Here is a 27,004-nt window from a genome sequence, read left to right on the forward strand (position 1 = left end):
GCAGTAAAGTCGTAAGTCATAAATTCTATCACCACATTATTGGTCTTGACAGTGTGGCAGGCTCATACAATATTTCCCTTCATTGTGTATATATGTGTGTACGTGTGTGTGCGTGTGTGCGTGCGTGTGTGTGAGACTGTAATGACTTAGGCATAAAAACGCTGGAGCCTGCATTCATTCACGAGCAGTGACGTCGCCCTCTGAGCAGAGTTTTTGGGAGACCACTGCAAGTGGAACTCCTTTGCGAGGCTGGGCTGTAACCTGAACCCAAAGAGAAGTAAGAGAGAGGAAGAAAGTGAGAGAGAGAGAGAGAGAGAGGGAGGGGGAGGGAAGGACTGAAGAGCGAGAGAGAGAAGGTGATGTCAGCTGAGTTCAGAAAGTAAACAGAGTTCCAGACTGCAGCATGCTGTCTGCGGGACGGGGACTGCAGTTGGGGCAAACCCACAGGGGCACCCAAACAATCCCCTGGACCAGCACCTTTATCACTGGGAAGGAGGGCTGGTTCCTCTTCATCTTCCTCTTCATCCTTATCTCCTCACCCCAAGGGAGAGCCTGGCCCTACGGTAAGAGATTGACAAGAACTTTACCTCCTCTACTCGTCTCTCCCTCTCTCACTGTCTCTGTGTGTTTGGCAGAGCCTCAAGGTTTATGTTCTTTGTTCTCAAAAAGCCGGCATCAGCACTCTCTCCATCCCCTCTTCACTCCTATCCTTTAAAAGGACAAAAGTGCTCAGCAGGGCTTGTCAAAAAAAGACCCAGGGAAGAACGGTGATGTTAAATCCAGCTTTTTACAAAGGCAGCAAAGGAAAAACAACACTGACACGTTTGTGCAATCTTTGTTATTACAACACTTGTTTTGAAATAGAGTGAGGGTTTGTCCTCAGGGGTTTGTTCACTGTCCCATTAAAAAAAAAAGCTCTCTGATCTTTATACTTTGCTTATTGCAGTATTTCTTTGTTAGAAATAAAAGGGAGGTTTATCTGCTCCTAAATAAAAGAATCAACACTTGGTTGTGGCCACACATTCCTCAAGGTAAAATGAGGCGTTTGGAGTGCTATTACGGCTGTAGGATGCTGGCACGCGTTCCCTTTGTGTGCGAGCTTCTCTTTAAAGTGTGTTGCGCGTGAGGTTGAGATCATCCCTGCATGTTTACCCTTGGTGAACAGTTGAACTGCCCGAGGAAGACGTGAGTCACGTTTGAGTCGATCACCCTGGCTGTGGTAATGTGTATACCATACACCGTCTCCAAGACTCCCAACAAAACCTCTGCCCCCCGTCTGATTCCTGTGTAAAATAATCCCTTCAATTTGTAATGTTGGTGACTGTGGCAAAGTGTTGGGCAGAGAGCAGCTGTTTTTCAGCTGGAGTGATGAAGAGAATTCCCTTTGGAAGTTAATGTTGTCAGCTGAGTCACTCATTGTAAGCATGGCTTGTTTCATAATCAAGCATTATCAGCTGATGGTAGATGTTTTTCCATTGAGCAATGTTAAACAGTTTCTTTTCTTTTTTTAAGCAGAGCAGACTTGTTTACATGCGAAATCCGGACTTTTTCATGTCTGTTTGTGTCTGCCTGTGTTTGTGTTTATGTCCATTTGTGCATGTTTTGGTGTCTCTTCCAATGCTTTTTTGATCTTTAGCCTCTTTCACACATGAACTCCTAACATTTTTTGGGACAATTTCATTTCTCCGGAAATGCCTTTCACACATGCGCCTCACAACGGGAGAGACTGTAATTGTTGAACCAATCAAAATTTGAAATACTCTGTGTGGTTTTGTTGGGGGGGGGGGGGGGGGGGGGAGGCTCATGTTGGTGACTGTTTCTGGGTTTGTATTTAGCTGCAACTTCTGTTTTTGAAAAATGAAGCCAATGCAGGGGTGCATAAAACCACAGTTCCTTAAGTGTCCACTTGACGCTGGCTCCAAAAGCCCAAAGCCCAATTAACACCCATGTAAAAATGCCAGTTTTTACATCAGAAAGAAACCTGGTTCAAAAAACGTTTTTCGTCTTGTAAAGCTAATTTCATTATTGATCAAAACTGTAGTGAGTGAAATGTTGTTGTTTTTTTACAACTCTTTTGTTTTTGGTTTTAATAAGCCTAAGTGTTATTTGTAAATTTGCATGCATGCCTGGTTTGACTGAGGGATGGATGCATTCGCTAGTGCCGCAGCTCCACCTCTATGTCTGTTACTAGATTGACTGACAGTTAGGGAGAGGCAGCATTTCCAATATGGCGACCACCATTGTTCAGTTTCAAAACGCTTATTTGAAAAAACACGGAGGTGATGTCACTGAGATTATGTCCAAGTTTGATCACTCATACATTTTTAAGGACGTTTCTTCAATATGAATAAAACGGGATGAAATATAATACTGGCAACTGAGGGGAGCAGAATAAAGAAACGATAATGTGCTCATCCAGATCATGATTACCTCACTCACTGGCTTGTACACATCGGCTCAGCACAATTTCATGCAGACCCTTTAGCAGGGAAGGCTGACTAGAAGAAGTCTCAATATCAGATAAGAGGTCAGACAATATCGGGAAATTATCAGGAGTGCAGTGCATGTGGAAAATCCACCCACCTGAATCTGGTAATGTCCTGTTTTCTTTAACTTTCCACTTGGTTTGATTAACTTCAATCCAAAAGAAGATTGTAAGGGTGTCGTATGCTTTGGAAGTAAAACCATGTTAGCCTAAGTTAAAACAGAAACTTAAAGTTACAAGTTGAAAAACGTGGCTGTGGTTTGGAAATGACATGTCATATCAGACTCAAGAGGTCACTTCAAGTTTAAAACAAATATGCACATCTCAGACTCCAGTTTGACCTACATATTGGCGTATGTACATACAATTTCCTCAAAGTGGATAATAGAGTGATAGGATATGTCTTCAAGTCCGTGGTTTCCGAGCAGGGGGAAGTTTATTTAAAGCGATCTAGAGGATGACCACTGGGATCAGAGCTCTGGATCAGACTACATTTGGATACACAATGCCAACAGAGCTCCCCCTGGGAGTTTCCCTGCTCCATGGTAGCAAAATCACTCCAACCTCAAAATACCAGACAGCTGCTGTGGACAGTAAGCAAAAGGAACTATACATGCACAGCACGCGCACTCACAGCTGCTGGAAAAATAACTGATGACTGATATTTCCAGCATAAAATATAAGCACCATTCTGTCCAGAGGAAAATATTTATTCACGGGTGGATACTGTTACCTGGTATTCAATTCTCAGTGATTTTTTTCTTTTGGTCTAACTTTTTACTTTATTTTGGTGACTGACTTAATGATGTGGCAAGCATTACACAAAGCAGTGTGATCAGATAAAAGTGATACAGTCTGCTTGGTTAGATCCCACTAGATGTAAAGGGGAAAATATTTATTAGCATATTTTATGTTGGGTGAACTAAACTTTAAATCAACACATTTAAATCTTGGAAAAGTCACTTTCTTGCAGAGTTAGTTGAGAAAGTCAATACTCTGTTGTGTGTGTCTGTTAAAGGTTAAATTATTGCCAGTAAGCTGAGCTTATTATAGCTGAAAGTCTGGACAAATAGGGAAAACATCTGGCCTGGATACATCCAAAGTTCACAAATTAAACTTGTCATGTATTCAATAAATCTAAAAAATATAGTGCTCCCTGGAGTCTCAACTTGTAGCCTGGCCACCTCAAGGTAATGACTGTTCTCAAGTAAGTAATTGTGTCACCATGAAAGCACCAGGAGTCATTTTCCATTTCCATTTTGACTTCAAATCAATGCTAGCTGCCTCCCTTTGTTTTCAGTCATTGTGCTAGGCTAAGCTAATCTGCTCCTGATAGTAGCTGCAATCTATCAAACTGACATGAAATGGTTTCGATCTTTTTAACTAACTCTGAAAGGTGTAGAATGGAGAGACATGTATGTGACTCAGTCGCTTTGTGTCAGGTTAGATAAGCCTGTTGGACTCATCGTAAAGTCCTCCCTGCGCTCTGCTCTCTGCATTGTGCTCTTTAGCTTACTTTGGAGTTAAAAATAGCTGAGCTATGAAAGTGCTTCGCAACAAGACAAGACTCAAGTTGATAAATTGCAGTGTCTGCGCACACAAAATGAAGACGTGAAATTAGACAATACATTTTTAAAATGCCACAGAGAGCAGTGTGACCTGCTGCTTTTCTGATAACATTTGGGTATGAAATTTGACTTTAATTATAGAAGTTATCTGACACTCTGGAGGCAGCGATGACTGTAAATGTGAAGCGGAACAAAAGGCAAAGCTGATACATAATTACAGAAAAGAAGAAGAAGAAGGCTGACCTTGGGTTTTCCATAAATGGATAAAGTAGAAGTTACTTCCAGAAGATGATGGCCTATTTTATTTTTGCTCATGCATGGGTTATGAGTTGCTTCAAAGGTCACATTCAGCAGCTGCATCACGTCCGCATGCAGTGTATCTATTTGTCATTGGTGGGGGTTTCCAGAGCTGGAGCGACAGTTGTGAGCTTTATATTTGCACAGATTGTGATTTTAAAGTAAGAAATGACCAACATGAAAAAACAAACAATTTGTTCTTAGAGAAGTAAGAATTTGCCGTGGCTCTCCCACAGGTTAATTGGCAGGGCATTGAGGTCAGACTAAAGGTCACCGCACCCACATGTGTTTCCATGTCCACCTCTCGGACCACGGTAATAATGATGTCCGTCTCTGGATCCAGATTAAAGGTGTGCAGCTGAGCTATCAACCCTCGGCCTGAAGTGCTCCTGATGGGGTGGGAGTGTTTTTGTGACACACCGGGGTCTCCGCCAGGCAATGGGACGCCTGTTTTGAAGCCTGTGTTACTGCTGTGTTTTCATTTCTCTTGCTTCTTGACATGCATGTTGAGTAGTACATTGAGGAGCTCAACATCTGGAACGGAAACAAGCAGATAGCACTTACATAAGACCAGTAAATCCAAACAACCCACACAAGAATCTGCACATAGCTGCAGGACTTTGGGGGGAAAAAAACTAACATTTTTGATCTGTTTTTATGTTGTGTTTGGCTCGATGCCAGCGTCTTCTCACACACAAAGACACCATACAAGTTACATGTTCACTGGAGAAATATGAAGATACTTTTAGATATATCAAAACAAATATCAGTCAAGTTGAATAGAAAACATGCTAGAAATCCATGTGGGACAACAATTCATGATCAGATGTTGTTCTTCTTACTAACTGTATCTCTTTGAGGCACCTCTACTCTGTGATTATATACACATTAGCCGGGGGCAGACAGCACAACCCCAGTCCTAGATTAAATTGCAGGTCTTGTGCACAAGTTGATGCCTTTTTTCACACATTCAGTTGTGTTTTTTCTGAATCTTTGCAGGACAAAAACAAAAATCAAAATGTTTTCTTCTCGCTCGTAGGTCTTCTCAGGTACATGTGCTCTTCCACACCTGTTTGGACCTGCATTAACTGCTGTAAAAAACCCACATGAAATGGTTACTGTCCAGGCTGTAGTTACCTGCAGGTGTTGACCTGGAAGCACAGCAGATGTGTTTTTTTACAAGAATAGATAGACTATCACTGAAAGAAATGTATTCAAAAAGCTGCAGCTCAGACTAAAGCCCTGTTATGTAAGACTCGGTCTTCGATGTTGTAAATCAGTAAACACATATTTAAACAAGGAGGGAACATCCAGCAAAATAAAGATGCATTCCAGCATGTATCCAATACTGGGGGGAAAAACTTGCAGTCAAACTTCAGAGACAAAACATTAAAGTCTTATCAGTGGAGCTGAAGGTCAGCAAACTGAATCTGTTCACAGTGAATACACACTTAAAATGTTCAGTGACAGTTTACCTCAGCTTGTGGTAATCCGGAAAACAACCATTGAAAGTGAGACAAAAGATAATTTATTAAAAAAAGTAAAATAAAATCTATTCTCTTCTCTTGTAAATCAATATTCTTCTATAAGTGTACTGAGAGCAATTGCAACCACATCCTTCCATTTCTCTATCTAAGAAAAAGACACACAGCAGCGACCCATGTAATGACATTAACAGGCCACCTCATAAAGTCTCATGACCCTTTCATGTTATGTCCTATAAACCAGGTTTCACAGTCTCCAGCTAGCGTCCTTTGCAAACCTCAGTGAGAAAACAGAAAAGCCGCAACAAAAGACAGGAGACTAAGTGTCAGCACCAGTCAATCCGGCAGCCTTCACACCTTTTAAACAGTCTTTATCAAGCACTTATCATTACATGGCACTGGTAGCTAATATTCAGGGTTTATTGACTAAATTGGTGAGGAAATATTTGATATTGGCTTTAATCCACCCTCTGTTGGGTAAATACTCCCAGCTGCAGTAATATTGGTGGTCATCTTGGATGCCTTAATGTGCCAAGACTAAACAGAGTCAGGCAACTGTTATCAGGAATTAGCTGCCAAAATACATAATCAAATTATGTGTGTTTTTCTTTTTTTAGGAGTTACAAACTCAGGACCCGTGTACATGATTTATTCTAGTGATGATGTTGCCAATTTCAGCAAAGTGATTCACCTCACCTTACTGTCCCTATTCAAGCATGGGAAACCTCCTTTAGCTGTGAAACTTGCAAAAAATAAATTAAAATAGCAAAATGTGCTTCTATAGCCAAGTATTATATCTTTGGTTTTGTATAGAAACAGTGCAAAATGATGGACGAAAACGCAACAGTTTTATTTTCAAACCTCATAAAAGCATTCCAGTGAATTATCTTCCATTTCTCTCACAGATCCCGTGAAATTAAAGACACTGGTTCCTTTTTAAAAGATGTTCATGGCCCTTTGAAAATGGAAAATGTACCTAACATTGCCTCAAGTGATGTTGCATGAGTCACCATTGATATGTGCTGAAGACTACAAGCTTAGAAGAGACAAAACAATGGGGGAGTTTAAAAGATTCAAGCTCCTGCTTGTCATGATAGCTTAAGGCAAGTGGCTTGAAGCTATGTAAGCCACGAACAGTATTACACACCTATCTCCCACTGAAGCATTGTGGGCCAAGTTGTATTGTGGGTAATGTAGGCTCCAGGTTTTGACAAGGATGAAGATTGTCTTTTTACTAAAAAATTTTGATTTGATAAGATTTGACAAAAATTGTCACATTTCATATACTTGACTCATATAATGGATAATATTTATACATAGTTCTACTCCTTGTAAAGCATCCTCCTCATGTTTACACTGCTCAATGTTTACACTGCTCAATTCTTCATTTTTGCTCAGATCTGGTGTATTTGTTTGGCTGTTCCCATTGCTTTTTAAATATGGCCTGTATCAGACTCCTGTTGGAATCCACATATCAAAGTGGCCCAAATCTGATTTGAAAAGATCAGATTCCACGTGACTTGTGCTGTTCACACTGTGTCACAGGGGAGCAAAACAAGACAAAAAGTCAGATTCAGGTCACTTTTGTCTTCAGTGTGAAGGCAGCCCTCTAGTCTCAACAGACATCTCTCCAAACATACAGGCCATGCCCATGCCTCGGATGTTTGTGGTTCTCACACTTGGTCAAAAGAAATCCGCAGAAATGTCCTTCTGGCCTGAATCCAAGATCTTCTCTGTTTTTGTCCCAGTGAGGCAGACTGAGCTAAACAGAGGACAACAATGCCACAACGTCTGCTTTGATTCAAAAACAAAAGCTCAGGGGTTGTAAGTTTGGATTGACTTTGACCTCAAGAAATCATTACTGTGAGTTAGGGTGACAGCATGAGCATTATGTAAGTGACTGGCGTGTATGGGCGTCATTGCTCCCAAAAGGTTTGATGACAACAAATCATATTCTGAGATCTTAAGCACGCCATGTGATTAAGAAAAACAGACTGCCCCAATGTTGTCTGTTTTGCAGATCATGCTCTTATACACATATCCAGCTGAGCCTGTGTTGTCAAAGCAATAAATTACAGAAATCCTAAAACAGCCTGAAGCATCTTTATGAAGCACACATTCTGTGCTTATACCTGCACTAAAGTTGACCTTGTGGCATCCTACGACCTCCTTTTCTGTTTGATTAATATCAGTCTGTATGTCATACCTCACTGTTTCTTCCATCCGGGGAGAAGGCCAGACTGAAGCTGGACCAAGACACAATTTATGATATCATAAATGTGGAAGGGCAGCAGGGGATGACTCGCAGCATTCCAAGACATCTGCGCTTCTCCTCTCTAGTTGACCGTCTGCAAACATCCACTAGCAGACAAATGGCTTGTGCTTGTTGCTCTTGTGCGTCAGTGCATTTGTGCGCCTCTGTTCGAGATTCTCGGTTTCTCAAAATTCCTATAAACGACAAATAGACCCACTGTGCACAATTATGGTTTTGCCAATAAAACCAGTATGCAAGTGTGTTTGTGTGTTTTTAGGTTGTAAAGTAAAAGGCTAAACAATAAGGGGGAGTTTCAGGTTGTGGGCAGAGAAGTTATTATGATTGCAGTGCTGGGAGGAGGGTTTAAAAAGAAAACACTGCAGTGACATTGTGCCAAGTTTAAAGTGCAGCTTCTGTGAGTCCTCAGTTCACATCTGCCACAAGAGAATTTCCACTTGTGTTTTTCAGCTTTTAAATCCACTGTTACATAATACTAAGCACTTAGGCTCAAACCTTATTGAGTCACTGGTTTTCAGTCCAATTAAACATTGCATATATTGTATAAAAGAAGAAGATCAATATTTACACTGCTTTTTGTAATCACTTTCTGATGACTTGATTCTGTTTTCTTTCTACAGTGGCATGTTTTCTGATGTAATCTAGAATGAAATCACAGGGGAGGTAGACCACTGTACGGCTTGTGGTCCTCTAACAAGAAGCTTGCAACCATGTAACAGTGGAAATAACAAGAGTCAGTACAGAGCAGCAGTTCATATAAACACTTAACCAGAATCCTTCCACTGCTGAACATAACCCATGTCTGCTCTCATTTTCCAACCATACATTTATCACATGTTCTTTGTGTTTGACTCCTCTTTCCCCCCCTTTTCTGTCCAAAAGTATGGTTACAAAAACAAATGTTTCCTGCTTTCCTGATAGTTGCTGACTCGGACATATTGTCTCATTTAGATTACAGGTATTTGTACAACCACTGCCCTGGCCCTGAGTGGAACGTTATGTGCAGAGGCTGCTGCGAGTACGACGTGATTCGCTGTAAATGCCCTCTGCAGGGGACGCCGGTGGGCTATGCTGTACCCTGCTGCCGCAACGCCATCAATGAGTGCGACCCCTGCATCATCCATCCAGGTAGAACCTCTGCAAATATTCACGTTTGAATTGCTTGAATTTTCAAATAGTATTACCTTGAGCACAGTGAAAAAATGTAACAGAGTATTCTTTTTATACAGTAAGTCTATGTAATCTCCATACACATTCAAATGTTGAATCTGTATCTGGTGGCTTGGATTTCAGTCTGGGAAGTGTTCTGGTATGTTTGTGGTCAAAGTAGCATTGACCAATCACGTATCAGCAGGTATAGTGAATGCAGGAAAAATAGTTTGTACAGTACAGAGAACAAAAACAGGCCAATGACAATCCGCAGTAATGACATCACAACACCCATGAAGCACAAACTGACGCTGAGCTACATTCAGTGTAAGCATTTATATAAACGATAAGCAGTTTACCAACTTCCTGGAATACATCAGAAATGATCAATCCAACCTCCATTCAACAAACAAGCATTTCCAAAGTGGATTCTTCTTCTCCTGAGGACACACTTGATAAAGCTTGCATTTTTTAATTTGAATTAGAATTCATTTATTTAGTATGGACAATGCAATTTAGCATAGTTTCAATATAGAGCAGGAAACTGATGTCCTGCACAGAGAGTTAATAGCTATTGCTAATTTTTCCAAATGTATAACAATCAATCACTTAAAACCCCATAACATTTTATGAGCATACATTACAATACATATACAACAATAAGACAATACAAAATGCTATAAACCCATTAATAGCATTATTTTTTTTTTTTTAAATGTGCCTCATGATGTTATTTCGACAAATCAAACTTGTTAATTTGAAGGCAATCACAAGAACATTAGACACGTCTTTGTGATCACATGACAAAAGAATGCCTCTGTATGACCAGGGCTTCTAATTACAGAAAAGCTGACACCCACCAGAAACAGATGAAGCATCGCTCCTTTGTGGGAAATGATGAATGCACCAAGATGGTGTTTATTTTGCACACATCTGGAGGGGTGACTTTCAATTAGCTTTTTATCTGAACACATGGTTGCATCTAAAGTTGCTAATTGGACTGTAAACAATACAGCACATGGAAAAGGAAGATTTAACTGGAAGTTGTTTATGGCTGACCGCTGGCTACCGGAAAGCCAGACAGACGATAGGATGCGAGATAGTGCAGTTTACAAATGTTGATTGTAGTCAGCCATGATTTTACATCTTTGTTTGAGTTCTGCGGTAAAGTTTATGTGAGGCCTATTGCCTTCTTTCAACAGCGCATCTGTTTTCATCAGAGCATTCCAAACAGTGTGAGCGAAAACCTCAAATTAACTCATAACTAACTTTGATAATTCGTTTCCAGAGAATCTGACAAGCAGCATCCTTTTGAAGACAAACTGAATGACAACACGACTACCTTTGATTTTTTTGAATGAAATGTGTGTAAACCTGTCTGTGCTTATACTCTGAGATGAGTGCATCATTGTGAAGTACAGGTGGGTATATAATCATAAAGGGAAGTCTGCACACGTTTGCTGCAGCTCACGTGTGCAGACTCTCGCTTTCTCCGTGTTATTTTCCTACATGCCATCCGCCTACAGATATATGTCATGTTCTCCTCACAGCTTGAATGTACTCAGGTTTTCCTTTATAAGGGAAGAAAACAGCTGTCAGACATTTAATGGATGCCTGTACATCACGTTTTGCTGTTAAAAAACGAGAAAAGTGTTCCAAGCCTTGTGTACACTCCTTATATTCCCATGTGTACATCCTAGAACATTTGTTGTTAAAACTCATACCTCTATTCAAGGCCAGCTCTTAAGTGAAAATCCATCCTATCAGGGAGACATTGCAGGGGGTTCTCTTCACATTTCTATTTCAGGAAGCTGTGATTTTTTTTTTTTTACATTCTGTTGTAGTGAAGGATGAGCTTAATGATTTTAGCAGAGTTTATTTAAGGGTAACATGACGTGCTGTTTCCAATTTAGATTTCATTCCAATTTCATCGTTTGTCTCATTTGGAGACTCACACTTTGCACTTATCTCTCTTTCTTTCTTTCTTTCTTTCTTTCTTTCTTTCTTTCAGGTTGCAGTATATTTGAAAACTGTAAGCGCTGTAACAACGGGACATGGGGGCCCCGGGATGACTTCTTCATTAACGGGAAATACTGCGCTGAGTGTCGCCCCGGCTGGTCCGGTGGGGACTGCATGAGTAAGTCTTTTCATTCTCCTCGTTAGTGGATTCTAAAAGGCTTTGCTGTGTAGTTTTTCTTTTCTTTAAACATAAATAAATACCATGTTCTATACGTTATTTCCTCCCCCCCAGCTGATTTATCTTTACTGGGACAGCTATGCCAGCTTGGAAGGCTGCCATAAGCCCAGGACAACTCAAGAGTCAACATTCTGAGGAACCTATAAAGCAATTTAATATGTAACATTTGGACACTGATTGTAGCTTTGTCCGTATGCAAACGATCTGCCGAGGGGGGGGGGGGGGGGGGGGGGGACTAGCATACATTTAATTAAAAACACAACCCGACTGTTTGTTGCCCCTGTGTGTTTATCCGTCGTCTTGTTGAGCACAACATAGGGTCTAAATGTAATTGCTTTTTGGCTTGAATGGTAACCAAAGCAGCTGAATGGAGACCCTGAAAATAATAATTAAGGAGTGATTAACAGCTTCTTGAAATTTAAATAGCGGCCCCAAAATAAAGTGTTTCCATTCCCCTGTGTGTTTTTCAGAGTGTGGTGGAGTGATCCGTAAACGACAGGGCCATTTAGTGCTGGAGAGCTACCCCAACAACGCTCGCTGTGAGTGGACAATACAGGTGGACCGTCCCTTTACCATAGAACTCAGGTGAGACCACAGAGATCCTGCTCTTATCTTATGTACTGGTCCTCATTGACCATGTAGGGAAGTCTGTTAGGTTGCCAGCAAGTAAAAGACAAAAGCTGACCAAAGATTGATTAAAAAGGTGTGCTTCTCTCAATGAAGTTACAATCACCTCAGTTTAATTTGGCATTCAAGCAACATTTTTTGGACTCTTCAGCGCCCATCTGTTGTAGATATTAATGGCTGGACTGCTTATGTCAAGTTTCCACTCAGTTCAGATATTTTTTTACAAGATGTGTGTCATGGACAGATGGCAAGTCCACAGCAAAGTTTGGAAACCACAACTTCCCCCCCTTTCTTTTTTTTTTTTTTTTTTTACAAAGAAAAGTTATTACTTTTCAGTCCTGTGATAACTTTCTATTTCTGTCATTTTCTCCATTACACATGCAACACTTTACAGGCGAGCACTGGTGCTGGCTTTCAGCAGAACATGAGCTCCATACAGTTAGATACAGGCTGGTTTGTTGTGTGCCTACGAACCATTAAATGATTCAAAGTAGTTTTTAAGGTCTTTTTAAAGTTTAACATTAAACTTAACAACTGTTAACTATGACTTACGTCAAATTTCAATGTTAGTCTGGACTCATTGAGTTCTTACATTGTCGTGTTTTCGCCTTTTCGATATGAATATTACAAATCCCCTGAATGAAAAAAGTGAGACTGTCCTCAGAAAGTAAAAGCTCGTGAAGTGTTTCTTGGATTTTATTTGTTCATCTCTCTTTCTTAGTCGACAGTGGATTGCAGTACACATTTCCAGAGTTACAACTGGAATTAATTGTTGGGATCTCCTGCAGGCTAACATATAGCATTACTTAATAGCTCATTAGTCTAAGCTTCCTTAACCCGAGGGTCTGTGATAAAGGGCAAAATTAGGGGATTTGGTAAACTGCCAGTGTCTTGTACAAAGGTTCATCAGTCCTTTTAAGTCAGCTCCGATGTGAGGTCATGGAGATTACATCAGGAGGGAAAAAGAAGCCTCCTCTGGGTTTTTCCTAATCCAGCTGGCATGTCTTCTCAATGTCACACTCTGACTACAACTGAACCAAATTGAATCAAACTGAAATTACTTTCTTCTGCAAACAATATCTCCAAACAGTTATCACACTCTGTTAAGTTCACATCTAATCGGACATTTAAACAACTCCTTCTGGATTAACACTTTACTCAGATATGTCATACCAGTAATCATCACTTCTAGAATGGGGTCTGAAATGATGCTGTGCAATTAACATGTTTATACAGCAGTCATGGATTTATTTTTAGACATTTAATAGTTGCTGATCTGAAATAACAAGATCTCTCATTTAGACCAGGACGGGGTGATGCTGACAATCAGCTGTACTTATGGTTGATTATGTAACTGTGACAGCATTTATATGTGCACGTAAAACCCAGTGTTAAGGACAAATAACACTTTCAAAATGGCTCTAAAACCACAAAAGCCCCAAAATATGCATCTGCTTTTTGGTTTCCTGATGTGTTGACAGTTGTGTTGTTGCTGCCAAGTGTGAATGATCATCGTCTTACGTCAAATATTTCATCTGCAGTTTTATAATGAGGGTACAGAATTACTGTAAACAATAAGAATGTGGTCATGATTCCATCTTAAGTATTATCTCAAACAAACAAACAAACAAACAAAAACACAACAAAGACCATTAGCCTTAGTCTTTACCTTCTGTTAGACCTGATTAAATAAGACACCTTTTATACACCATTAAAAAAAGTAAGTCTTGTTATAGTTGGAAAATTCCCTTTAGCAACTTTTAATTTATCCACTCACTTTTATTACTGTGCATGACTTGCTCTCTGGCTGAAGAGGCCAGTACAGTGATTCCAGCCAGCACTTCCATGGAGCACAGGTGCTCTCATAAAGCGGGGAAAACATGAATACAGCAGGAGCAACAGAAACTTAAACTCAGTCAGCTCAATCATTTCCACAATGGATTATTTTCCACCTTAAAAAAGTTGACTCAAACGATATGAAATTAAATGTATTTGTCATACTCTCACTGCTCCATGTTATTTGTCCTGCTGTTGACGCTAACAGGTTTATGATGCTGAGCCTGGAGCTTCACCATTCTTGTCGCTATGACTACGTGGAGGTCCGAGACGGTGACAGCATCAACTCAGGTGTTATCGGTCGATTCTGTGGGAACAACAGACCCGCCCCGATTCAGAGCTCTGGAAACAGTCTGCACATCCTCTTCGTGTCTGATGGCTACAAGAACTTTGATGGCTTCTTTGCCACTTTCCAGGAGAACTCAGGCAGGTCGAATACTGTACCAGTGTTATCTGACAAAAACAAAAATGCTTCTTGTCATTATGTATATTTATCACTAGCATATAGCTCCTATAATTTTGGAGGAACCTTGGAAATGTTATTCATACCATGCCCCAAATCCCTTTACAGCTGCCTTAGGGGAACCTTAACCTTAAACCCAAGCCAGTTCCTGATTTAATAATATCGCCTCAAGTTTTTCCTTGCTTTATTCACGATAAATACAAAGTCATTTGGAATGTAAAACTCAATGAACAAAGGACCTCTTTGCAGTCATGTACCCCAATAAATACAAACCAGAAAGACGTTTCCAAGTCACACAGAGTCCAAGTGTAATAAAACAAACCCCTTTAACAGTGCGTGACTGACACCTACATGTTCCATAAAAATACTTTGTCAGGAAGTGGATTCTCCTAACAGCCCTTTGAGAAAGTGACGGCCAACCGGAATGTCCTTACTTTCCAGAAATGTCCTCATTCGGAAGCAGACACGCGCACACTCGCAGGTCGTAAGCAGCGATGCCAGATCTAGTTAAAATAAACAGAGGCTTTCTGTGTAGAGATGCACACGCACTAACTCCTACAATGGAAAGTGAAAATGACATTTAAACCATGCCAGCTTTAATCCCTCGATGTAGCTTGTTATGGTCAGTTACTCCTTTCAGCATACAGGTTACATGATTACACTGCTTAAGTGTACAACATTTCTTTTTGTAGCGTAAAGTTCACACACTTTCTGTTTACAGCTTGCAGCTCCTCACCGTGCCTGCACGATGGGACTTGCATCCTGGACAGTTCTTACACATACCACTGTGCCTGTCTGGCAGGCTACACGGGCAAGAGGTGCGAAAACGGTGAGTCTGTGACTGAAACTGAAGCCTCTGCTGTGTCATCGTGTTTGATGAAATTTGCTTAAATGTCTGTTTTTTGGGGGGAGGAAATTGATTTAGGAAAATAAAACCATGTGTGCCGGTTCTAATCACAGAGAAAAATGTCCTTCATGACATATCAGGACATGAATCCATTTTTCCATCTTTCCAGTCATCTTGGAGACATGCGTCTTGCTGTACTCTGACTGTTGGTACATCTCAGAATTCTTTTAGCATTTCTCATCTGAATCGGGACACACCTGGTTACGAAAAAACCTCTCAAGAACTGACTTATTCCATTAAGTCTGTTTGTGATTCACAGTCACCAGGGTGAGGTCTGTGGTCTGGAAGAGATTCAAGCCAGCTGCCTTCCCCGTCCATTGAGTCACATCTAGGGTTTTTTGGTCAGTCAGCTTTAACAAGTATGAAAAATATAAAAACAGTTTTTTCAACAGATGGGCTGCAGATCCAAATAACTATGTAAGAAATATTTGTGCAATTAAGCGCTGCTGAGGAGAGACATTAAAAGGGGAAAAATTCTTCTGAAAAAATACAGTTCAGCAAGCCATCTTTTGTGGAGTCATTTTTGAACCACCACACTGGCAGAGCTCCATCTTCATGTGGGGTGCAGCTCAATCAGGGTGCGGTTGGCCTACAAGGTCTTTTATTTATGGGTGTCTAGACCCTACCTTGAGTTTATACTGTATATCCTAAACCCCTCCCTTAAGATCCTGCAAAAACAGACTTCCTGAACCCCACTCCCTTTTTTCACATTAGGGCTCAAGTCTGTAAAACTGATGGTGAAATAATTCTTCTTCTGTAACACAAGCCAACTTTTGCATTGATGGAGACACTCGTAAAAAAAAAAAAAAAAAAAAAAAGGGTCCACACTGTGTTCGTTCATCTGTATTCCCCTTGAGGCTTCCTCAGCTGTTAATCTTAATGGAATGGAGGTGTAATAACGCTAATGTCTGACATTTTGTGGAGGAAGCGTAGTCTACATTTCTGCCCCAGAGACAGACCTGACATCAACCATATTTTATGTCTCTGATAGTCAGCCTGTCATGTGGTGTTAGCCTGAGCTCCAACTCATTCTGTATGAGATGATTCTGATACGTTATCATGAAAGCTGAAGATGGAAAATATATTCTCTCCACTTTCTCTTTCACTCTGTATGGTTCAATCTATCTGAGAGTTGAGTTTTAAACAAGGGATCTAACTACAGGAATGATAATTGACTTACAGTATGTGTGGTTTTTGGTGTTATGTAAGCATTCCACCTTAAAAAAAAACAAACTCCACAGTCATTATTATGTCTGGAGACAAAACCTGTCATGGAGGATTGGATAATTTCAAGCACAAACTAAACGTGCCCACAAAACAGCCGGAAGCTTCAACGTCTTTAAAAAAACATTTAAAGGTCAACTGTAGTTTGCTTCCACTTTTGGGTGGAACAACCGCAGTCTTTATCCCTTACAGGACTAAAGGGTTTCGTATACTGTGAGGTAGATGATAGAGAGAGTTCCTTGGTTTGGAAATAAAATCATAAACAAAGAATTTCATGGATCTTACCCAACTTAAACTGACAACACGGAAATCCTCCTGCGGCTCCATCTCACAGAGGATGCTGTTATGGTTTGAAACCCTAAGTCAGGGGTCATCGTCTACATTTGTACAAGGGCCAGCTTTTGTCTCGACAGACACTATAGGTGTCAGACTTTAAAATATGGTTGCACATAAGCCTGACAGCTGTCAAGCCCGATGTGCAGAAGTCAGTGTCAGAGGGAAAATTTATTTTTGAATGTAATGCGAGTATTTCAGCCTTGTTATTTTATTTTTATGTTTATTGTTAAATCACCCGAGATAATTGATATTCTGGGGGCTGGATGTGGCTCGCGGGCCTCCAGTTGATGATCACCAAGTGTTAGCGTATGTGTTTTTTTGTGTATTGTGTTTACCACAATATGTGTGGACACAATTGCAGCCTGCCTTTATGTAAGAAATGCATCCTAAACTCAGAAATAGCACATCACAAAATGCAAAAATAAATACTTTACCCATATCTGACATCTTTTTTTGTAGCAGTTTGCAACATAACAGAATAACACAGTATCCCAACACCCCATTACCAATCCCCTCTTCCCCATTTCATCCACTTTAACAACACCGGAAAATCGAACAGTTTTGTCTAGGGCTGCTTTTATTGCAACTTTTTCTCCCTCATTTACAAGCCATGTGTGAAAGTCTTGCTGTGAACCGTTCACACTTTACCACAATGGGTGAAATGATCCATTAATAGTTCTCTTAAGGTAGCAGGCTAGGCTTTAAAAGCGCTGCATATTTCTAAATTAAGAGCACAGAGTGAGATTTTGGTTTTATGAGCTACCTGTCGGACCTGCAAACACCAGACGCTAATAAACCCACTGCAGGTCTGTTTGTGTGGTCTTCTACAGCAGAAAGATACAATAAACAGAAGCTCGAGGAATGCTTAGGATGCCTTCCAAATCCTCTTATACCTATTAATTTTGGTCATCTTGCTTTGAGTTAAGGAATAGGAAAATAAGACAGCATGTATAAAATATGCATGCCTGTATTTCCACTCAGTGGTGGGCTGCCAAAGGCCTCCAGTCCCCACCCATGGATCAACAGAGGGTTTGTTCGATCACTCGGGGGCACACGTCACTTTCCGCTGCGACCCTGGCTTTGAGCTGCGGGGGGTTGGCACTGCCATCTGCCTGAGTGACGGCTCCTGGAGTGCGCCTGCCCCCAAGTGTGGTAAGATATTGATGTGGATCGATTATTTTTTTCCGCAGTATTATTAAGCTTTGTACTCTAGGGGGGGGGGGGGGGGGTCCACTTATTAAAAGCCTAATTTATCTTTTCTTTTTGTCATGATTTTCTCCAGTGCCACTAGAGAGAGTCTGCTCTTTACCACCTAAGCCAAAACATGGGGACCACTTCCTGGTTTATGGACCCAATGATGTCATTATTGCTCTGCAGTACCTGTGCTACAATCCCTATGAGCTCAGTGGAAACTCCCAGAGAACCTGCCTCCCCAACAACACCTGGAATGGGCCTCCTCCTGTCTGCACCCAAGGTCAGAACGACTTTTACATTTTGGCAAATATAGAAAATGGAGTTAGTTTAAGTAATGCAAAGAACATACGGTTCATTGTATTTATTTCTTATGATGATTAAAGTCTTAAATAGATCAGAAAAATTTGTCTGAACCCCAAGCAGATACATGACCAAGTTTTTTATGTTCTGTATTTGCAGTGAATAATACTCTATCTGAAGCAGAAAAGGACAAATACAATACAAAGGACACAGAAACAGATATCTACATTGACAAAGACATCAGCAAACATAAAGAGAAAGGTCAGGAGAAAACAACTGGAGAAAAAGAAAGCGAACAAGGGAGAGATAAAAACACCGGGCATGAGAATACCACAGCAGTCGGCGGTGAAGATAAATATACTGGTACCATTCCAGATAAAACTGTGGCTGAGGATAAGACTAAAGAGGAGCCAGGGGAAAGAAATAGTGGGTCAGAAAAACCCACAGGAGGAAGTAAAGATAAAGAGGATAGTAAAGGCTCAGACAGCAGCTTGAACACAGTTGAAAAGACAGAACCTGAGGTAGGAAAGCCGCCTGAGGAAAAGGAAGACGCAGACTTGGATACAGGAAAGACAGACATCACAGAAATAATTGTGATAAAAGACAAAGGGCAAGAGGAAAAGGAGAGAAAAGAGGAGCAGGTGAATGGAAAAAGAGATCAGGACAAAGTGGGGCCTAACGATACTAAGCTGAGGACGGTCATATCTGAGGGTGAAAACACAGTGGAGATATTTGAACTGGAAATGACAAAAAACAACACAATTCTACATGGTACAAAGGATCCAACGACAGACAATAATACCATCGTTTCTCTGGGAAGGAAAGTCATTCCCCCTTGGGTAAACATTACTCAGTACACCTTGTACAGAGGAGGAGGTGAGGAGAGTGGAAGAGCAAAGGAAAAACCAATAGTTAAAGAAGAAAAGAAAGAACAAGAGAAGTCTGCCGAGAAAACAAAAGAGGATTTGGAGAGAGAGAAAGAGGAGAGGGAAAAAGAGAAGGAAAAAGAAATCAACCAAAGCTTCGACGGTAAGAAATCTTTTTGAAAAAACATGTCAAAGTGAATATCATTGTCCCTGTGTCCTTGATATTTGCCCTCACCTACTGGCTGTTCCCCTCCTGTAGAGAAAAGCTGCCCTCCTCTCCCTCGACTCTACCATGGCTACCAGCAGCCCGTTCCGGGGGTTAAACCTGATACTGTGGCGTTCTTCTGTAATCATTCCTACGGCCTCAGTGGTGACGCCAGGCGTACCTGCCAGCCTAATGGAACCTGGAGTGGAAAACAACCCCTCTGTGTCAGAGGTACCTTTCTCTGCTTGATCTCATTAACCAAGAACTCTGATCATACAAAACCAAACAAGACCATCAGCAAAAATAATGATGGTCCTGTTGGTAATGAATTTCTATACAGTCATTTTTAACGTCTGAAACTGCTGTCCATAGACTGTATATAACCGTCACAGGGTAGCTGTGGGATGAGACCATTTACATCACGCTGATATAGTGCTGGGCAATTAATTGAAAATTAACTGACATCAGAACCTCTAATCGATGTAATCTTGCCTATGTCGATTATTTTGATTATTTTCAGAGCAGAGTCACGTGACAACACGTCCAATCTGCTCAGACACATTCTGTCTTTAGGGACGACGACACCGACCAAAAAGAAGTCAAATGTAAACACTGCGGAAACACTTTTGCAAGTTGTTTATTTTCTACTGTTTTAGAGAAGTTACTTTTTACTTTAAAACTAAAATGTCATTTCAAGCGATGCTTTGATTTCAGTTCGAAATATTCAAAAAATAACCACAAAATAGTTCATCAGATATTCACTCTTTCATTAGAAAGAATATCCCAGCTTTAATAGTTGGACATATTTACAGTAGAGACCATGCCAGTGAACTTTGATGGCAAAAAACAAAAACGAAATAGTTGTAAATTAATCGTAATCGAGGTAAAATGTTCAATTAATGGTGATATTGATTTGAGGTATAATCGCCCAGCCCTACGCTGAAGAAACATTTTTCCTCCACATTTTCCCACAGCAAATATCCACAGTGAGTGATTTGACTCTTTGAAGAAAGCAGGATATGATTTTTTTTAGAGAAATGAGTACATGCACATGTAGAAGACATCATTAGTAAAGAGATAAGAGGTACCGCTTTGTCCACAGAGGGAACCAAAATCAACACAAACACCAACTTCTAAAAAGTTAAATCATCTAAAAGGCTGGTTGCAAAAACTGAAAGTTTTGTAAAAAATAAAAAAATAAAATTATACTGGAGATGTTAGATAATAAAAAAGTGGTCATGGTTTTATCATTTTATATCAAGCTATCAAACGTTTAGATGTATAATCTAGTAAGTTAAAGGTTGTAAAATACTTAATGCTTATTAAATGGCTTCACTCAGGACAACCATTCATCAGTCTGGGGCAGTACATTTTAATTAGTTCTTAATGGATTATGGTCTGAATGTTCTGAATGCTCTTTGCCAAAAAGGTAAGTGGTTGAACTCTCCATCGGCAGGACCACCCTGATGCATTAATAAGCTGGGGGGAAAAGAAGAAGCAAGTTCTTCTATGAGATGATATATAGCAGCCAACTTTTCTTTTTTTTCCTCAACTTGGCCTAATCGTTTCTATTCTGGGAATACTTGTTTGTCTTTTGTTTGCTGAGAGTTACTTGAATAGATTTATACCATGATCACATCTGTCTCCTTAATGCCACTACAACAAGCAGCCAACAAGCTCTATGTAGCTTAACATAGAAACTGAAACACGGCTGACAGCGAGTCATGCTTCAGCTAATAAAATCCACCTGAATGTCTCAAGCACTTGTTGCTTTTTCACCTCAGCTCTTGTACAGCTTCAACAACCAAGAAATACATGTCTTAACTATAGAACTCTCTAGATATCTGTGGAAAGATTTCATTTAATCACCAAACACAGCTAAGCTCCATATCTGCCCTTAAACATTATTAAACTAGCACCAACGGTCTCCTGGCTGAATTATACATATGACTGAGGTATTTTTCTTCTCATCTGATTCTAGGCAAGTAAGGAAGTAACTGTATTCACCAAGCTTTTCCTTTAGCCATTATCGTGTCGACAACTTCTAAATTCTGCACAAAGTGGGCCAGTCAGTGGGCCTCAGTCAACCAACCTGAGGAAGAAATGTGTTCATAAAACCCACTCACAAAATTAAAATGTTCACCAAAGTTTTCTTATTTTGGATTTTTTTGTAGTTAAGAACAAACTCTATCAACACTTTAGAGAACTCTTACACATATTTGAATGCTGAATTGCCAGGGAAAATTATTGGTAAATGTGTTTTTTATTAATTTGGCACTGAATAATACAGCACTGGGCGGTTGTGGCTCAGTTAGTATAATCGGTCGTTTCCTATCCTGAAGGTCAGGGGTTCGATCCCCAGTTCCTGCAGCCACATGTCCGAAGTGTCCTTGGGCAAGACACTTAACCCCAATTTACTACATTAATATGTGATTTAAAATAAGTCAACTTTTATTTGGTTTAAACTGGGGCTGCTCAGTGGTTAGCTCTGTTGCCTCACAGCGAGGAGGTTAATTGATGACTCTAAATAGGCCCGTAGGTGTGAATATGAGTGTGGCTGGCTGTCTGTGTCTATATGTCAGCTCTGCGATTGACTGGCAAACAGTCCAGGGTGTACCTGCCTCTCGCCCAATGATAGCTGGGAACAGCTCTAAGCACCCCACGACCCTGAACGAGAAAAGTGGTATAGATAAAGGATGGATGGTCTAAACTGCATTTTAAATTATGAATATAAATCAAGCACTTGGGTAAGGTTTTAGAAATGTGGTGTAAATCAAACAATAAAAACCTACCTTCAGACACAGGTATTCAAATCGAACATCAAAAGATGCACCTTCAAATTGTAAAGTAATTATTTTAATTGGCGCCCATTAAGCTATTATTGTTTAGATGCTACATGGGTCAAACTATAAAGTTAAAGTAACACATGGCAAGTACAACCCGGGATTCTATCGTGATAGTTATTATCAGTCTGATTTATGTTAAAGTCTTCTTCTTCCTGAGTAGTTTTGTCTTAATTAGTTATTTGATATTAAAAAAATGACCGGCTGTAACATCATGAACGGCAGCTCTGTTGATGAATGCGTCTCCTTACATCGTTCTCAACTGGATTAGCAGAGTAGAAGAGAAAAGTTAAAGAAAACTAACAATACAATCATTGAACTTTCCATAACCGTGAGTGTCTGCTTCAAAGCGACATAAGAATCTGTTCTGCTGTGGACTGCACCAACCTGAAGGATCTTTGACATTTTATCAGGATGTTTAATTTGTGCTGCAGTTAGTAGAAGGGGCTTGGCCTCAATTCTGGGGTTCCCTTCTGTGCAAAACATGCACAAGCATCCAGTTAACGAGGATATGGAGTTTTTTGGTTAAAGGTGCGAACAATTCTGCAGTTCTAGAACAGCTTCATGGATCCGCCCAACACTTACCTTAGGATCTTCTCAAGAACAAAGATAAGAAAAAACTTTTGAAGATGTTGGTGAATGAGGCCCCATTGTACTTAGGTCAGTTTATATTTCTCTGAAGTCCAGTTACCGTTCCAGTTCCAGTTATTCTATGTTAATCACAAGAGATGGACCTTGGTGTGTATATTGAATGTGTTACATATTATGTGTTTTTATTTGCAGCATGCAGGGAGCCCAAAGTTTCAGAGCTGGTAAGACAGAAAGTTCTGCCCCCTCAGACACCATCCAGGTATGTCAACAAAAGTAACATAACAAGTATGAATGTGACTGTAACATGACATAAAAGCAAGTGTATATTTTTCTGAACTCACATATAGAAGTGTTTACTAACTCTAAAGGTTTTGTCTTCATTCCCTTTTCTTCTCCTCTCAGAAAGACGCCTTTGCACAAACTTTACTCCACTATGCTGGGCCGGCAGCTTCAGTCTGACGACCCTTCCAAAGTCCCCCCTCCGCTTCCTCAGCTGCCTCAGGGATTCCATCCCCTCTACACACATATAGAGTATGAGTGCGCTTCTCAGTTCTACCAACACTCTGGCAGCTCACGCCGCACTTGCCTGAAGACTGGGAAATGGAGCGGGCGTCATGTTTCCTGTTCACCAGGTGAGGGCAGCAGAGGACAACGAGTTGTTTGGCCACTGGGCCTCTCCTTGATCCCACAGTAGAAACATACTTACACATTTCGTACAATGACATTAATCCACATGTTATCAATAATTCCCGGATAGATAAGTTTAAGGAAATCAAATAAACATGGTGTATAATGTATTCATCTAATGAAGCAGTATTTATCTATTCAGTTATATTAACTTAGGTGTTCAGGATTTCATGAAAATAGAAAAATTGCTGAATTAGCTAAATGTTTTAGCTTCTTCACACGTATTTTAGCTATTCCTGCTAGATTTACTTGTCTCAGTACTATCCAGTGACATTATGCAAAGCTAATAAAGCCATTAACTTATATATATAGCTGAACTCTGTTTAAAAGCTGAATATTTGATAAAAAATGCTTCTTCCAGGGTGCAAATTTGCAAAATACATCCACAACAATCTGATCCTTATCATTAACAGGAGCAGCTTTTTAAATGAAAGGTTTTATGTTACAAAGTCAACATGGTGAGGTGCTGTTACAGACATTTGCACATTTCTCATATATGACGGTAAAATAAGATAACTCATTATGATGCCCAGAGGGGAAATGAAGGTCTTACAGCATCTCAAAGACAAAAAAACAGCAGGTAGGTAATCACAGGCAAGTAGGTAAATATACAAATTTAAATAGCAGTAGATAAATTAAAAAAAGTTAGAGGAATGTCGAACTGATTGACAAATTAAAGTGACGTCAAACATAAAGTGACAGGGTATGATATATTACAGCTAGTTATGCAAACAGCAGTGTAACAGTCTAGCATTTTAACATGGTTTAGTGTGGAATAATACAGTACGATATGAGGTTTAAGATATAATATAGGCCTCATCAAGCAAAATCCCACAATATGAAGTGAGGTTGTAATGAATATCAGAAGATAATCACAGCAGTGCTGATATTCAGAAAAATTTCACTCCCTCACATTCTATTTTTCTGCACTCTTGCGACTCTGATTGAAGTTGTTCTCCTATATCGTCACTCATGGAATACCTCTAGTCCAATCAGATTGCTTGGTTGGAACTTACTGTTGTATAAGGTGCAGTCATGTAAAATAACTTAATGAATAGTAGCATGTACTTAACTTTGGAATTTTGTCATTGCTTTTTACATAATGTTTCTTGTGATGAATAATAAACATGAACATGTGACAGAGTTTTATCAACTTGCACATGATGATGCAAACACGGAAGGACAACTCTGTTGACTTTAGTTGAAGTCCCACCAAACCCTGCAGCTGCAGTGTCCACTTTGCTTTTGAAGAGGTTCCTCGACTCCCATCAGCCTGTGCAAACTGATAGGACCCTGCCCTGTACCTTCCATTAACATAATAATATTGGATGTATTGAGGATAAACACTGAGACCATAGTACCACAGGTTGCCCTGACTTCTTCTACGCAGAGTGGTTCCTTTTTAACTGTCCACTTCATGGTTGAAAAAACACTTTTAAAAAAGTTTCTATTTTTCTTCATAACACCGTTCAGAATCCTTCTGTGGTGTAAAGGGATCATACTGGGTCGACCACTCTAATCAGTATTTGTAAAGGTTAGCTGTTTATGGACAGCCCGCCCTGATACCAACCTTAAAAGACTTTTTTAGGTGTAGACTGTGTCCCACTTCAATAAGAGAGTTTGTACACATCTATAACAGAATCAACAAACAATGGAGCTAGATTTATTTTTTGAGGGTTCCAATGATGATATTATGGAGCAAAGAAACCTCACAGTGTCAAAACCTGTGAAGTCTTTTTCCACAACTTAGGCGCTCTCATTATTCACAAGACTTTTTTGGGGTATTTCTTATGTCTACTGTATCTTTGCAGCTGTTTGCATTTTGGCAAACAAGGTTTAATCAGCAAACTTGTGTTAAATAGATCAGCTTTCAGAAAGACAATGTAAAGACAGTCCTACAGCAGTAAGTGTTGACACGGTCACAATGTTAGTCTAATTTTTCCCTGTCCTCTTTTTCCCCTCTCCGTCCTCTCATCCTGCCACCACATCTCTCTGGCAGTGTGTGGGAAGCATCCAACCTTTGACCCAGAGAGGCCTGCAGAGGCTCACTGGCCTTGGCTGGCAGCCATCTACCGCCGCTCCTCCAATAGAGCAGCCGAGACAAAGGTGAGCAAGGCTGACAGCCAGGCAGGGTCCCTGAAGAAGAACGTCGGAGCAGGAAATGGCAACCACAACGAGGCCTCTGACTGGCAGCTGGTGTGCAGCGGGGCTATGGTGAACCAACGCAGCGTGGTGGTAGCAGCCCACTGTGTGACGGAGCTGGGGAAGGTGTACCCTCTAGATGTGGCCAAGATCAAGGTGGTGGTGGGAAAGCACTTCAGAGATGACCACAGGGAGAGTAAAGGTCTTCAACCCCTGAGGGTAAGCCTACTAAGATCACTTTTTATTATACAAAACTTGCATGAAATATATATATATTCTTCTCTTATCTTCTTCAGGTGGCCTCCATTGTTGTTCACACAAACTACGACCCCCATATCCTGGACTCTGACATTGCTGTCGTTAAATTACTGGACAAAGCAAGGATTGGAGACAAGGTTTTACCCCTTTGCCTCTCAGACAGCCAAGGAGAAGAGGCCATCTCTGGACAGGGGCTCGTAACAGGCTGGTCTCCACTTCCCGACTCAAATTTGGGTCCTGATGAGAAGGCGAGGGTGGGGCTAGTTCGCCTTGCTGATGTAGTTCCCTGTGAGCAGCAGTACGCTCGCAACGGCGTGCCAGTCAGCGTCACAGACAATATGCTTTGTGGCAGCCATAAGCCTGACTATGGGCACTCTAACATATGTCCCTCTGACACTGGTGGGATCCTCGTCCTCCCTGCCCTCTCTGACAACCAAGCCAGCCACGACCGAAAGCCCTCTGTTGGCTTAACACAGGCCGAGAAGGAGAGCAAAGGGCTGTGGAGACTTCTGGGACTGGTGAGCTTTGGTTATGACCAGGGAGAGTGTGATCCAGACCTCTACACAGTCTACACACATGTAGCAAACTTTAAAGACTGGATTGAGAGCAATCTGAAGTAAAAAAAATCCTACTAGCTGACTCTCCCTCTCCCCCTTTCCTTCTTAAAATGCCTTCATATCTTACATTTCTCTCTTGTATGTTTGTCTGTTTTTCAGCCTCTTTAACTTGTTTTTTCCTGGTGTTTTGCACAAGGGCATTTTCTTACACCATGCAACAGCACTGGAAACACTGGACAAAACAGTGCTCTAACTGAAGGGGGTGCTAACACATTAGATGTGCCCGGCATCAGGAGACCTCAGCGCTCAGGTCTCTAAACCTGAGGTTACAGACTTGACCAGAAAACCCTCTCAAGCCTCTCGCTGATGATGGTTTTTATTGTACCCATTGGTATGTATATATGTTGTAATGTACTGAATTATTTAATCAATTCATACAACTGAAGAGATGTAAATATTGTATTGAAAGACAGAAAAATCACGAGGTTTTTTTAATTAAAGAAAATGTGGCTGTGG

The 27,004-nt window shown here is 40.6% G+C and overlaps 1 protein-coding gene across 1 annotated transcript; it reads left to right on the top strand.

Annotated features, from left to right (window-relative positions):
- Positions 1 to 341: 341 nt before the first annotated feature.
- pamr1b (peptidase domain containing associated with muscle regeneration 1b) lies at positions 342 to 27,004 on the top strand. Its single transcript, XM_061036570.1, has 14 exons — positions 342 to 563; positions 9,058 to 9,234; positions 11,267 to 11,392; positions 11,923 to 12,037; positions 14,124 to 14,341; positions 15,100 to 15,207; positions 17,827 to 17,997; positions 18,128 to 18,319; positions 18,499 to 19,368; positions 19,465 to 19,641; positions 23,037 to 23,103; positions 23,247 to 23,476; positions 25,531 to 25,892; positions 25,970 to 27,004. Exons 1-14 carry the CDS (start codon positions 404 to 406, stop codon positions 26,549 to 26,551), a joined length of 3,555 nt encoding a protein of 1,184 aa, XP_060892553.1. The 5' UTR covers positions 342 to 403; the 3' UTR covers positions 26,552 to 27,004.

The sequence above is a fragment of the Labrus mixtus genome, chromosome 4 (assembly GCF_963584025.1).
Source record: "Labrus mixtus chromosome 4, fLabMix1.1, whole genome shotgun sequence".
NCBI lineage: Eukaryota > Metazoa > Chordata > Actinopteri > Labriformes > Labridae > Labrus > Labrus mixtus.

Coding starts and splice junctions, on each gene's coding strand:
- pamr1b (XM_061036570.1), top strand. CDS start 404: ATGCTGTCTGCGGGACGGGGACTGCAGTTGGGGCAAACCCACAGGGGC. Junction 23,104..23,246: donor CCCCCTCAGACACCATCCAG/GTATGTCAACAA, acceptor TTCTCCTCTCAG/AAAGACGCCTTTGCACAAAC. Junction 25,893..25,969: donor AAGGTCTTCAACCCCTGAGG/GTAAGCCTACTA, acceptor TATCTTCTTCAG/GTGGCCTCCATTGTTGTTCA.